The sequence below is a fragment of the Cuculus canorus genome, chromosome Z (assembly GCF_017976375.1).
Source record: "Cuculus canorus isolate bCucCan1 chromosome Z, bCucCan1.pri, whole genome shotgun sequence".
In the NCBI taxonomy this organism is placed as follows: Eukaryota; Metazoa; Chordata; class Aves; order Cuculiformes; family Cuculidae; genus Cuculus; species Cuculus canorus.
The window spans coordinates 76,641,667-76,655,884 of NC_071441.1; the positions used below are offsets into that span (position 1 = coordinate 76,641,667).

The 14,218-nt window shown below is 47.4% G+C and overlaps 1 protein-coding gene across 4 annotated transcripts in view; it reads right to left on the reverse strand.

Moving 5' to 3' along the window:
- MYO5B (myosin VB) overlaps positions 1-14,218 on the reverse strand; it is a 173,969-nt gene that overhangs the window by 129,425 nt on the left and 30,326 nt on the right. For all 4 annotated transcript variants that reach the window (XM_054053668.1, XM_054053671.1, XM_054053669.1 and 1 more), the window contains exons 2-4: positions 7,770-7,880; positions 3,538-3,709; positions 547-691 (exon numbers count right to left, since the gene is read on the reverse strand). In XM_054053668.1, coding sequence (XP_053909643.1) covers positions 547-691; positions 3,538-3,709; positions 7,770-7,880 — 428 coding nt within the window. The remainder of the gene's footprint in view (positions 1-546; positions 692-3,537; positions 3,710-7,769; positions 7,881-14,218) is intronic.

Sequence of the window (14,218 nt, forward strand, 5' to 3'; positions counted from 1 at the left end):
CTGATTATCTCACCAAATTATCTGAAATGTGGTTTTCTCCAAGCTATTAAGCATGGCATTTGCAGAAGGGTTTGAATTTCTTCCAGGAAACTCATCCAAGCAGCAACAGGAGAAGGATCCCCATTTGAATCATGGTTGCGCTGAGCACATGAGATGCTGAGGACCGCAGAGATCCTCATCAGTTCAGCCTGCCCGGCAGTCTTGCCAACTAAAAACGGGGTCAAGTCAGCAAGTAGAATTAATTAGAAATACCTGACCTCAAAGAGATTTCAGCGTGAAGCAGTTCTGCATCACACAAGGAAGGCTGACACAGGAATTCAGTTTTGCTTCTTACAGAAGAGAGAAAGAGCTACAGCACCCATGGGTGAAGATCACACTGAGTAGATACCATACGACAGAAAACCCCATAATCTCAGCAGAGATGATAATCTGGAAAATCTTTTCCACAACTTCACTTCAATTGCACATTTGCAATATTTATTTGGGTATTTGCCTGCTTTGGACCAGACACTTCAATCCGACCCCGCTGTCTGAGCGCCCACTCACCTGGCCATCTGCTTGTAGGCTTCCTCTGCCACTGCAAAGATGTGAGGGTCCATATCCCCCATGTTTTGGCCACTGTACGCATAGATGACATCTTGTTCATAGATTGGCAGCTGTTCATATGGATTGATGGCAACAAGAACAATACCTTAGAACAGATAAATAGAGAGATCGTTACAAAGCAGGCAGAGGGTTAATATTGCAGGCTTTTCCAGGCTCATGTTAGTTGTTTCTATCAATTTTTTTAAAATACGATGCTTGGAGAAAAAGAAAAAATGAGAAGGTAATGGGGATGGACTCCTAATTCTTACCTCCTTCAAAGTGCTGTGCTTTGATAACAAGGCTATAAGGTCCAGTACAGCAACAGAAGAGGCACGCAAAACTGGTGAGAAGAGCATGCATAAAATAACCTTCATTGTGTGAAGCCAGGCTTTGCAGGAGGAGTGAGAAGAAGCGCTAAAAAGTGCCTGAGCCGGCACTTCAGAAAAGCAATTCCTATGCAACCGAAGCTCTGCTAGACCCAAACAAACATCCCGGATTTTCCCCTGGCGTAAATCCCAAGCAAAAGCTCATAAGAAAGAATGTACTCAAATCAAAATGAAATGCATAAATCACAGGGATGGAATGCCAGAGCCTGCATTAAAGCTTTAAAGTCTCTTTCCTCTCTGGCTCTAGGAACACCGTGCCTGCCCAGAGGAGTAAGCGAGCCCAGGAATTAATGAGAGGCAAAGTCATGCATGATGTTACCATGGGCTTGAGGGAGCTGCTCTGCACCCTACGGAACTGCAGCAGTCACGAGTTCCACCTTCAGGTTTTGCAGGTTTAAACTGTTATTGCAAGGTGCTCCAGAGAGCACGTGATGGATGGGAGTTGGTGCTGTGCTCCCAGTCCAGATGACTCAGGGCATGGGCACGCTCAAATTACAGCAAAGTACAGGAACTCTCAGCCTGCTGCAAACACCAGGATACCCACGACAGAAGGCAAAGGTCAGCTAAGTGACGTTACTTATTTCCATGGGGTATCAACACAACAGTTTCACCTCGCCAAGCCCAGCTTCTATCTATCTGCCTCTTGGTCCTTTTAGGGTCATGCACCTCTCTCCCTTAGTCGTGGAAAACAAGCCTGCTGCCCTACCACTGCCCTGCTCAGCACTTTTCTTCCCTTCTCAACTACTTTACAACCAGAGCGCAAAGTACACTGCACCTGCACGGGGCTTTGTATCTAAACCCACGCTTGCTAAGCTCGAATGGCTATGCCTGATCCTATGCATCTTCGTTAACATGTGCTCAAGACCATCATAAACATTCATGAGAAGCTGCACCAATGAAACCTCACTGATTTTGGGTGAAAGCAAGCGTGCAGCTGCCTGGGAGCACACATGCAGCTGCAAAAGGCTGCGAGTCATGCCAACACTCTAACAGTACAGATCATGTCATAGAATTATTCAGCCTAGAGAAGAGAAAGGTCCGGGGAGACCTTAGAGCAGCCTCCAGTGCTGAAAGGGGCTCCAGGAGGGCTGTGGAGTTGCTCTTGATCAGGGAGGGCAGGGATAGGATGAGGGGAATGGTTTTCAGCTGCAAGAGGGGAGATTGAGATGAGATCTTAGGCAGAAATGTTCTCCTGTGAGGCTGGGGAGGCCCTGGCCCAGGTTGCCCAGAGCAGTGGTGACTGCCCCAAACCTGGAGATGTTCCAGGCCAGGTTGGATGGGGCTTGGAGCCGCTGATCCAGTGGGAGGTGTCCCTGCCCATGGCAGGAGGTGGGACTGGATGGGCTTTGAGGTCCCTTCCAACCCAAACCATTTTGTGGGTCTATGGTTCTATAACATATTTAAAGGAAAATCACCACTATCACCAGACACTGAGGCCACACATTTCAAAGGTGTTACTCTTAAAGAAGAGTCTTCTCCTGCCAAGCATTACATTAACAAAAGCTGCAACGCTTAATCATAGCTGCCCGTGCCAGCCTTAACCCTGTCACACAGTCACCTGCATTCACTGAAATCTTGCAACTTATCAGTTAGAGAACAGCTACTCAACCCCACAGCTCGCTGGGTCATCTTGAGTGCCAGCAAGAGAGTTCAACATTCAATATTCTCCAATGTAAAATAATAAAAATGGCTGAATTGCCTTCTTTCTCTTTTTTTTTAGGTTGCAAATTGTTGCCATCCATTCACGGGTAATTGAATGGTTATGGCAAGTTAACCTCCGCAGGAATGACAAACCCAAATTCGTACCTGTCCTCCTCCTGGTTTGAATTTCAGAGTTAGATGACCCAAAAGTTATCAGGAAAAGGCAGGAAACAACCATGTAGCAAGATTTTTTGGTACTCTTTCTGCACACAGAGCTGACCTCTATCACCAACACCCATCTTCTCTGGGCATCATTAAAATGCTGGATGGAAACTTCTCCAGAAATTAGTTTCTCTCACAGGGAAAAAAAAAAAAAGAAATGCTTCATACCAATACTAACAGCAGATCTTCATTGCCTGCTTCTCTGTAATGTAACTACAGTTTTTGCCTCTCATCGCTGGATAAATTGTGGAATTTTCTGGGACATCAACTACCGCAAACTGGTCCTCATTATAAGCCCATTACAGCATAGTTTTCCTCTCTTTCAGGATGAACACCTATTATGGGCATTTCTCAGTTGGATCGCATCTTTCTGGCACGCTGCTGTTCTCCAGCAGTTTGCTAAGTCCTACTTTTTCCTCTCTCACCACCAAGCACACGACAAAGTTGGCCTCAAATTTATCGGACAAGGTGTTTCCACCAAGAAGACCACGAGCTCATGACATTCACAGAGCAACAGACCTCAAAAACCACCTCTGGTTTTGTGCTTGTTGGCACACGCTTGTGTCTTCCAGCCACCCCAAACTCACAGCCCATGGACTTGCCACATATTACAGCCTCTGGCTTGTGTTATCAAAGGGTTTCTATGTGGACGTGCCCTAACCCACTGCTTTCCAGGAGCTGGACATGTGGCCAGGACACTCACCACAGTATGTGTAGATGTGGTTGGACTCGAGGAACCTGACTTTGAGGTTGTGGAGTACTGCAGGCTCGTGCAGGTAGCTCAGGGCAGTCAGGTCATTCTCTCCCACCAGGATATCCGGATTGCGAAGGAAAGGCAGCTCGTTTCCTTGGAGGTCGATAGGATACTCGTAGAGCTAAAAAGACACACATGAGGAATATGAAAACACAAAACCCAACAGCTCCTCTACTGTCTTACAACCCCAGCTTGATACGGTCAATACCTGCACCTCCTGCTCTAATTGGAATGAAAGCCCCTTTGGGCCAAATGCTACAGGGACCTGGATGACTCTGCTTGTCCCACACAGCCCTTTGTAAATGGCTTGGAGATGGCCAACAGATGGTCCTGGTGGATGTTTATGGTCCACAAGCATCAACTTGAGCACGCATGAGTTGTTTCCAGGCCAGTCTTGGGGCTAAAGGCCTGTAGGCAGCTCTGAGCAGTAACAGGTACCATACAGAAAAACTGTAGAAGTTTCAGCTTCATCTGATCTAAGCATCTTCACGCTCTTCGAAAGGCAGCTTCATTTCAAACCAGACCATATTCTTCCAATCAGAGCGATTTCTCAACTCATTCTAATTGAAGTTACTTTTACACTCAAAACCTTACACTCCTTCAGGCAGCGAAGGACGTGGTCCCTGCTGCTTCAAATATCCGAAGAGCCGGGCTATGCTGTCAAAGCATACGGCTGCCAATATGCTCACTGTTTGGGCTCATCTCAAAAGAACAGCAGAGCCACCAGCTACACCAAAAGTGTAATTTTTTTCCCCATTGCAGTCGGGGAAAAAAATAATTGCTTGTGGTGTTGCCTCCCATGGAGTGTTCCAGGAAGGGGTCCTGATGCTTGGCACCCAGAAGGAAGGAATCCCAGCTGGCGAGCAGAAGGGCACTGCTACCACCGCATTGGCGCTGGATCACTGCCCGCGCAAACAGCACAAGAAAAGTTGACACAACTGCACAAGGACAGGGTCACACAGCACATCTGACGACCTCAAGCTTGTTTTGTACACCAGTTCCAGGTTGCCAATGCCAATTTTCAAGAGTTTGCCTTCAGTCTCACGTATTAATGGCAAACACACCCAGGATCCCTCGTGATATTTAAAAATGAGCTCTTCATTCAAAAGGGAGTACTCTTGCATACAGAGTACAGCCAGAAACCACAACATCCATGAAAATTCACTTAACGCACAAGGACAAAAGAGAAGCGCTAAGCTGTCAGCTAATGCACACAGGCTGTCAGGAACAAAGGGATTCCCACAGCTTCAAAACCCCCGAAGATGTGTATGCTCAGTATCTCCATCTGATGTACAAGTGCATTGTTCCCCTTCACTAAAGCTTTTGAGCCTGACGTGATGTGGGTCCAGGCAGGGTTTCATTCAGAAAAGCATCAAACAGGGGTCTCTGGGAGTAAGTATTTAGTGGTGTCTTGCACAACCCCAAAATGAGATGTTCCTGTGTTTCACTGCGACAGTGACATGCTCATTAAGCATCTACAACACCGAGTAATTCTTTAATCTCCTTGTGCTTTATTGTTGCTGAGTCTAAACTCAGCTGTACAAAAAGGCTACACCTTGCAGGACTTCTCAGAACCTTTAGTTTCCAGGAAAATACCCCGATTAAACAGAAAAAATATTCTTATTTTTGACCCCAAGTACTAAAGCAGTTGAAGATTTCAACCAGAAAAGAAGGATGAAGTTTGCAGCACTCAGCAATACCTCCTGGCAGCAGTGGCATCAGATGCCACTGGGAGGCAGAGACAAGGAGGTGCATGGCAGGGCAGAAACAAATCCAACATGAGCCTCATGCGTTCACATCATGAGCACAAAGTGTCATGTCTTTAGAGAAAAAGATACGCTGAAATGATGATTGATATGACTTGGTACTGGGACTGATAGACACGGGATAGTGAATCCAGGAGGTCCAGCCACAGGGCTACTGGGCAGGGAGACCATCAATAAGGAACGGGCAGTGACTCACAGTCCTATAAAACAAGTCTGGTGCTCGCAAGGGACGGTGAGGTGACATCTGGGCATCTCTTCATCCAGATTTATCACCTTGGAGATGAAAAAGCATCACAAAGAGGAGCATCATCTATTCTTTACCTTCTCATAAAGCAGCCCTATGCTGGCAGAGCAAACTGGGTAGGACAAGAAGAGCCGCTGGGGCTGATAGAATCATAGAACCATTACAGTTGGAAAGATCTAAGATCATCCAGTCCAACTGTAAGACCAACACCACTGTGCCTACTAACCCATACCCTGAAGTGCCACGTCTGCGCATTTTCTGAATGCCTCTAGGGATGGTGACTCCATCACCGCCCCGTGCAGCCTCTGTCAGGAAAGAAATTTTCCCTAATATCCAACCTAATACCTTCTCTGGCGCAACTTGACGCCACTGATCTAGGAAGAGCCAACAGCACCTTGAACTGGGAGCAGATTTCAACACGAGTGACTTTCTTTACAAACCTGCCACATTCATGCACTGCAAATGCCCTGCACTTGCGCGGCTCTGCAAGAATTGTTTTGATGAACAGCCTAATCAAGCGTGTCTCATTCCTGTTCTCCATCTTGCCATTAAGTAACTTGGTGAAAATATTCCTCACAGTAGGGAAATGGTTGGCTGGCAGGGGATATGAATTACTTACCCTCCTCAGAGCATTTTCAATTAGGAGAAAGTGGCCTCTATTAACTCTTAGCAACAGAGCAGATCACCCCGCTACACAATTAAGGAAACCCCATTCGCCCAGTGAAAAAAGCGTGTTTAGGTGGAATTCTTAATGAAAAATGTATTTATTGTTCCTGCAACACCAGGCAGCACACATGGGAAATGTACCTCTTGGTGGGTGTGTAGCATGGCTGCTCTCCTTCCCATTAACTACGCAAAGGTTGCAGCTGATGCAAATCACAGAATCACAAAATCATTTAGGCTGGAAAAACACTGCCAACGCCACCACCAAACCACGTCCCTTAGCACAACATCCACACATCTTTTAAACCCCTCCAGGGATGGTGACTCCACCACTGCCCTGGGCAGCCTCTGCCCATGCTTGACAATCCTTTCCATGAAGAAATTTTTCCAAATATCCAATCTAAACCTCCCCTGGCACAACTTACGGCCAATTCCTCTCATCCTATTGCTTGTTACTTGGGAGAAGAGACCAACATCCACCTCACCACAACCTCCTTTCCAGGAGCCGTGGACAGTCATGAGGTCTCCCCTGAGCATCCTCTTCTCCAGACTAAACAGCCCCAGGTCCCTCAGCTGCTCCCCATAACCCCTGTGCTCCAGACCCTTCTCTAGCTCTCTTCCCCTTCTCTGGACGTGCTCCAGTCCCTCAATGTCCTTCTTGGAATGAGAAGCCCCAAAGAGAACACAGGATTCCAGGTGTGGCCTCACCAATAACGAGTTTAGGGGCATAATCCCTTCCCTGCTCCTGCTGGCCAAACCACGGCTGATCCAAGCCAGGATGCTGCTGGCATTCTTAGCCACAGTTAACTTCAACTGCAATCCCCCACTGTTACCCAACATCCCATCCTATGAGCTTTTTGTGTGGGAGAGAAAGCAGCTGCTCTTCGCAAGCCTCCATCCTGCTTTGGGAATGATTTATCACCGGCAGCACACACGCTGTGAGCCTGGGCTGGTTCGTGCGTTTGAAAGCAGCACTTGCTAAAAGACATCTACATTTAAATGAGTTTCTCATTTTTGTATTTCAGAGGGGTTTTTATTAAAAAAAAAATGTGAAAAAGGAGGTTCACATAAGATTAAAGAGAAAAATTGAGGCATGGAGGATGCTGTTGCACAGAGTCACTTCTGCGCTCTATGTGATTTTTCCATCGGTACACAAGTTTGAGCAGATGCCACCGGCCACGTTCTTCCCAATTTGTTCAGCAGCAAAAAACATAAACTGGTATTTCTAACATAGAGCTGCTATGAAAAAAAAAATTCATTCTCACATCACAGACGGTTACAACTTTGCCGGGGGATGAAAAGAGATGAGAGAGGTCAAGGGCTTTTCTTGCAACCTACTATAACGGAAGTATCTGGGGATGGAGTGGGCAGGGACAAACTGGAAGCGCTAAGGCAATAAAACACATCTCAAAACACTTCCTAAAGAAACACAATATAGCTTCAGCTCCTTCACACATTATTATGAGGCTTTAAGTTACTGAAAAGAATAATGGCATTCAAAAGCTTACAGTTTCATCTTCAAGTTTCAGATGGAGGCTTCTATCTCCCTCTTTGTAATCCTTGATAATTTCTGCCGATCTCCAAACTTCATCAGGGTCAGGAATCCAAACCCTAGTGTACTGGAAAGAGAGGGGGGGGGGTAAAAAAAGAAAAAGCTTAAACAGAAGAAAACGTCAGGAAATTAAATCATAAATAAATTAATTCACCATGGATACAATCCCACAGTCATTGTAAAGCCAGTGCAGCTAAACCATATATTTCAGTTCAGAAAAAAAAAATTCTAATTTTAGGTCTTAGGGGTAAATTATAGACCAGGAGTCTGATTTTCAATCAGACTTTCAATCAGGCTTCTCGTGGGCACGGTGTACACTAGCTTGTAACCAATCTAACAAAGCAGAGTATAGACCCAAGGTAAATGTGAAATTTAATTTCAATGGGGGGAAAATGGCAAAACAGCCTTCTAGAAGCTTTTATGAAATAACACAATTTAACCCCAGCAGACCGTGTACATATTTCTTCTGCACAAAACTACGATGGGTTGCACCCTACAGAGCAAGCTCCAACTCAAACCCACCACCACGGAAGTCAAAGCCAACTTCTTCGGCTGGAGGCAAACCAGGCGGCAAGGCTCCAGAAAAATGCTTAGATGCAACATTTAACCTTTCTAGCATCTCCAAAATTCAGGTCATCCTTACGCTCTTGATAAGAAATCCCAAAGGTGAGACAATACAGCCCAGCCGAAGCGTCCATAAAGGGACAAAATCCAAAAGCGAGCAGCACTGCTCACACATAATGAGATTATGGCATTATTCAGAGCCATAACACCTTCTGCTAATGAGATTTAATTTGCTTTTATGACGCAGAGATAAATACTCTGCCCAGGCTGCGAGGAAGCACCCTTTTGAGCAGAGCCAGTAACTGTTGCTGTGCTAAGACCTCCAGCACTTGCTTCCAGGAGTCGGGGAAAAAACTCACCATAGACCCAGTAGCAATGCCACAACCTCCATGGATGGGTTTCCCTCATTCTTTACACCCACCTTTCTTTTTGCCAGAGCAGGTGCCAGTTTCCCTGCTTATGGGGCTGCCAGGGTAAGGTCCTGAGAACAAGGAATGCAAAGTTGCTCCATCCCTGCAGGGAGTCACCTCGAGTCAGGCTTTTGTTTCTACGCATGGACCCATAAGATCCAAGGGGCTCGACACAACAGCCAAGGTCTTGCCACATAGAATCATAGAATAGTTAGAGTTGGAAGGGATACTAAAGATCATCTAGTTCCAACCCCCCTGCCATAAGCAGGGACATCCCACTGGCTCAGGCTGTCCAAGGCCCATCCAACCTGGCCTGGAACACGTCCAGGAATGGGGCAGCCACAGCTTCCCTGGGCAACCTGGGCCAGTGTCTCCCCACTCTCATAGTGAAGAAATTCTTCCTAATGTCCAGTCCAAATCTGCCACTCTTCAGTTTGTACCCATTTCCCCTTGTTCCTGTCCCCACAAGCCTCTGTGAACAGCCCCTCTCAGCTTTGCTGTAGCCCCTTCAGGTACTGGAAGGTCGTTATAATACCTCCTCTGAGCCTTCTCTTCTCCAGGCTGAATAACCCCAACTCTCTCAGCCTGTCCTCGTAGGGAAGGTGCTCCAGCCCTCCGATCATCTTTGTAGCCTCCCCTGGACCCGTTCCAACAGCCCCATATCCTTCTTACGTTGAGGATTCCAGAACTGGACACAGTATTCCAGAAGAGGTCTCTCAAGAGAGGAACAGAGGGGCGGAATCCCCTCCCTATCTCTGCTGGCCACGCGGCTTTTGATGCAGCCCAGGACACACTTGACCTTCTGGGCTGTGAGCGTACGTTGCCGGCTCAATATAGAGCTCCTCATCAACCATCAAGATACCTTAACATCAAAAGATACCTTAATGCCTGTAGCAATAACACCAGCCTGGCCTATGAGATTCATCACATGCAAGCTTGAACACATCTTCCCCACAGCCTGAGGTGTCATTGAGCTGTGAGGTGGGATTACTGCACGTGGTAGGACACTCAGTACAAGTTAAGTGACGCGCCCAAGGGCATACAAACAGCTAGTGACACAGACAGAGGAAATCCCAGAAACATGAATTCTGACATTAGTTGTCTCAGTCTAGAGAAGCTGGGTACCTCGCTCCTTTTGGAAGCTCTGAAAATCCATTGAGGGTGGTGAGGCCCTGGCCCAGGTTGCCCAGAGCAGTGGTGGCTGCCCCATCCCTGGAGGGGTTCCAGGCCAGGTTGGATGGGGCTTGGAGCCCCTGATCCAGTGGGAGGTGTCCCTGCCCATGGCAGGGGGTTTGGAAGTGGATGGGCTTTGAGGTCCCTTCCACTCAAACCATTCTGTGATCCTATAAAGTGGTCTAATACTGGACTCAACCAGTCAACCAGAACCCCTCAAGGATGACTTATTTATTGGCACCTGCAGGGCATGTCTCCCCGAAAGTCTCCCTGCTGATTAACATAAGAGCTGTATAAACTTATTCTTACGCACAACATACGGGGTTGGTAGGTTGGACATTAGGAAAAGGTTCTTCCCCCAGGGGGTGGTGGAGCACTGGAACAGCTCCCAGGAAAGCAGTCACAGCATCAAGCCCGACAATATTCCAGAAGCATTTGGCCAAAGCCCTCAGATCAGATCCACACTGTGAATGTTGGGGTTCTCCCATGCAGGGACAGGGGCTGGACTTGAGGAACCTCACTGTGTCCCTTCCAACTGAAGACATTCTATCCAGGTGACACAAACACCAAAGATTGTTTAGTCCCTCATCTTAAAACCAAACCCCCAGCACACAACGGCCAAATAACACTGATAGGTACCCAAGAGTTAAAGGAACGGCAGCAGCCAACAGCCTTTTCTGTGGCTGAAGAGCAATAGATTTTTATATGTATCGCCTGTAATTATTTTTAGAGCTGCTCGATAGCTACAGCAGCAGGAACCTTTAGATCTTAATGGAGCTACACAAATATATTGCCGGAACAGCAGTTTTATCAAGGAGGGAGAAAAAAATAAAATAAATAAATAGACTTTTCTCAGCACACCACCTCTAGCATCCCACAAAACTTCCGTTCTTTCCCTGCTACAAGGAAGGGAAGCTAGGACGGGGAAGGGGCCGCTTTGGGACCCCCCCACCCAACCTCTCCTGTCCACTTTGGCAAGCAGCATTCCAAGAGATGCAACATCCCTGCAGCAAGGCCTGGAACCCCATTTTTGGTTGGAACATGAAACAAGGAATAGGTGCAGCTGGCAGTGCATCACTTGGCTTTCTTCACCCCCTGCACCTTGCCCCACTTTCTCCAGGCTCCAAGACCATGGGAAGGGCTTTATGGACTTCTACCGCAGCTCTCACCCCTCCTGCAAAATGCCTTGCCTGCCTTTTCATCCCCACCACCGCGGTTTCATCCAGCGCCAGCTCTATCCTAGCAGAAGAGAGATCAAACACACTCTAGAAATGCCCAAAATAGCTGGAGATCAGGATGTACCCGGCTCAAGGCAGCCTCAGAAACAAAGAGTTGCTGGTTTTGGCTGGAGTCCTGCAAATTCTCCACCTGCAGATGGGGCTGGGCTGAGACACGGACCTGCCTGGGCAGACAAATGCAGAGAAGGGCACGTTAAATGCAAAGCAATTTAAAAACCAAGGTGGTGCTTGTGGATAGAATTTGAGTCCAATTCCAGCAGCAGTTCAAGGTTACATCAGCCCCTCTTGGCAATCCATCGCTGACCATGGCCAGAAGCCATCCAACACCCAGGTGAGATGTGGGAATCAGTCAGTGGTGGAGGATATCAGCTCTCAGCATCCACCGTGCAGCAGTGGACTTAGAACCTGGCGCTGAAAGACTTCATCAGCTATCCTAACCATAAAATTGACACATTTTAATAATACTAGGTAATATTTTAATAATATTAATTAGATTCTCCAAGACTCTTTGTATAGACACACACCCAAGGGATTGCACAGCACAGAGGGCAATAAGACAGAGGTGTTTACAAGGTCTCAGGAGCCCTGGCAGCAACTTGTTCCCTGGCTGGGAGACCCCAAAAGTGATCGCTGCTCCAGACAAGCACTCCCTGCACCAAGTGCTTCCCTAAATAGCTGCAGGCTGCTAGGGAGAATAGGCTGTTATGAATGCATTTCTGCAAGCATCTATAATGCTGTCCTCTCGTGCGTGCAAGCACACACACACCCAAAAAGGGGACCACAATTGTTTCGTACAGCATTTTCACTGCCCTCCCCTCCTTGCTGTGCTCCAGCGGAGACGCAAGCCCTCCAGGCAGGGCAGGCTGCTACACAAATCCACATCCAACCCTTCCCTTTCATCCATAAATCCGAAGTATGTCAAACCGTACAAAGCAGAAATAAAAGCATTTTGTCATTCTGAGATCTTTGCAAGGCGAGCTTTAATTAAAACTTGTCAAGGCAGCCCACAGTGGGGGCACACCAGAGCGCCACACTCACGTCGCCTGCGCCTTCCCTGCCTCCGGCATCCACAACCTGCTCCCTCCAAAGTGGCTTCATATGCTGTATGTTTGCCAATTAAATCCCTACAGATGAGAGCCACCAGGTCACCAAAACCGTGCTTCCAGGCAGGTACCCACCTGGGCAAGAGTAGAGCATCTCTGTGAACATCTACTTCCACAGCCTCACCTCCAGTGTAGTTATTGCCCTGGATATGCCATGTCCTGGCTTTGTTAGATTAAACAACTTATTGATCATAGAATCATTAAGGCTGAAGAACATGTCTAAGATCATCAAGTCTACCTGCAAACATAATATCAACATGTCTACGAAACCACATCCTGAAGCACCACGTCTACATGGTTTTTGAACCCCTCCAGAGATGGAAACTCCACCAGTTCTTCCTCTGCCAGTGCTTCAGCACTTTTTCAGCAAAGATACTTTTCATTATATCCAATATAAACCTTCCTTGGTGCAACTTGAGGCCATTTCCTCTCGTCCTACCACTTGTTACTTGGGAGGAGAGACCAACACAACCTCCTTTCAGGAGCTGTAGAGAGCAAAGAGGTCTCCCTTTAGCCTCTTCTCCAGACTAAACAGCCTCAGGTGTCTCAGCTGCTCCCAGAACCCCTGTTCTCCAGACCCTTCCCCAGCTTCGTTCCTCTTTTCCAGATGTGCTCCAGGCCCTCAATGTCCTTCTCGTAGTGAGCGGCCCAAAACTGAACCCAGAACTTGAGGTGTGGCCTCACCAATGCTGAGTCCAGAGGGACGATCCCTGTCCTGGTCCTGCTGGCCACACCATGACTGATCCGAGCCAGGATGCCATTGGCCTTCTTGGGCCACTGCTGGCTCATGCTCAGCCATGGTCAAAGAACATCCCCAGGTCCTTCTCCTCCAGGCACTTTTCCAGCCACTCTTCCCCAAGCCTGGAGCTGCACAGGGTTTTTGTGTCCCAAGTGCAGGACCCAGCACTTGGCCTTGTTGAACCTCACCCTGTTGGCCTTGGCCCATGGATCCAGCCTGTCCAGGTCCCACCGCAGAACCTCTCTACCTTCAAGGTCATCAACACTCCCGCCCAACTCAGTGTCATCTGCAAATGGACCGAGGGAGCGCTCGATCTCCTTGTCAAGGTCACGGATAAAGATATTGAACAGACTGGCCCCACGCTGAGCCCTTTCACTGATCTTTCCGAGGAGCTTGCTGTGAAGGGAAAGGGTAGGTGAGCGTGCCTCAAAGCACCGTGACCAGAGGATTAGCCTGACTTTAGGCTCAGGAGACACAACCCTGGGAAAATCACTTAACCTCCTGACACTCTGTGAGGGCAGAAAGAATTGTTTCTCTACTTCTCAAGGACGCCTTTGAATGAGACGCGAGCATTAATCAGAAACAGATCCCTCACCCACTCAAGAAAAAAACCTCAATCTGTTTTGGTTTTTTTTAAACCGGATTCCCCATAAAACCAAAGCGATCCAGTGCTCTCGAAACCTCTTGCATTATCGCACCCGGATTAAGCAGAAGCTTAATAAATTCAATCCCCACCTTCTGATTTGATTTAGAATTTAACAGGCTGCTGCTGCAGACAGAGATTAAAACCAACATTAAATTAGAAGAGGCAGATTTTGTTTTCCTGCTAGAAAGCCCTCGGTGCTGGCCAAAGGCACCCCGGCAAGCTCTGGGAGATCTTCTTGGTGGATGCTTCCAGCACAGTGGGAAGAAAAGGAGTTACGCTGATAGTGTGAACCGAGTACAATTTTCCATTAAATTAAGAAAACAGTGACATTTTCCATTAAATTAATAATAAATGCTTAAAACTTAGCTGTCTGTTTTGTCTGGGCTGTTTGGTTGTCACAACAGTCTTTGATGGACTTTGACGGTCAGCAAATCCACCTTTAATATTATTGTTTTTTCAATACCCTGAGTTATTTCAGGAATGCTAATCCGCACAGCTGACCCCAGGAAGTTTTCATTGCTCACTTTTCCAG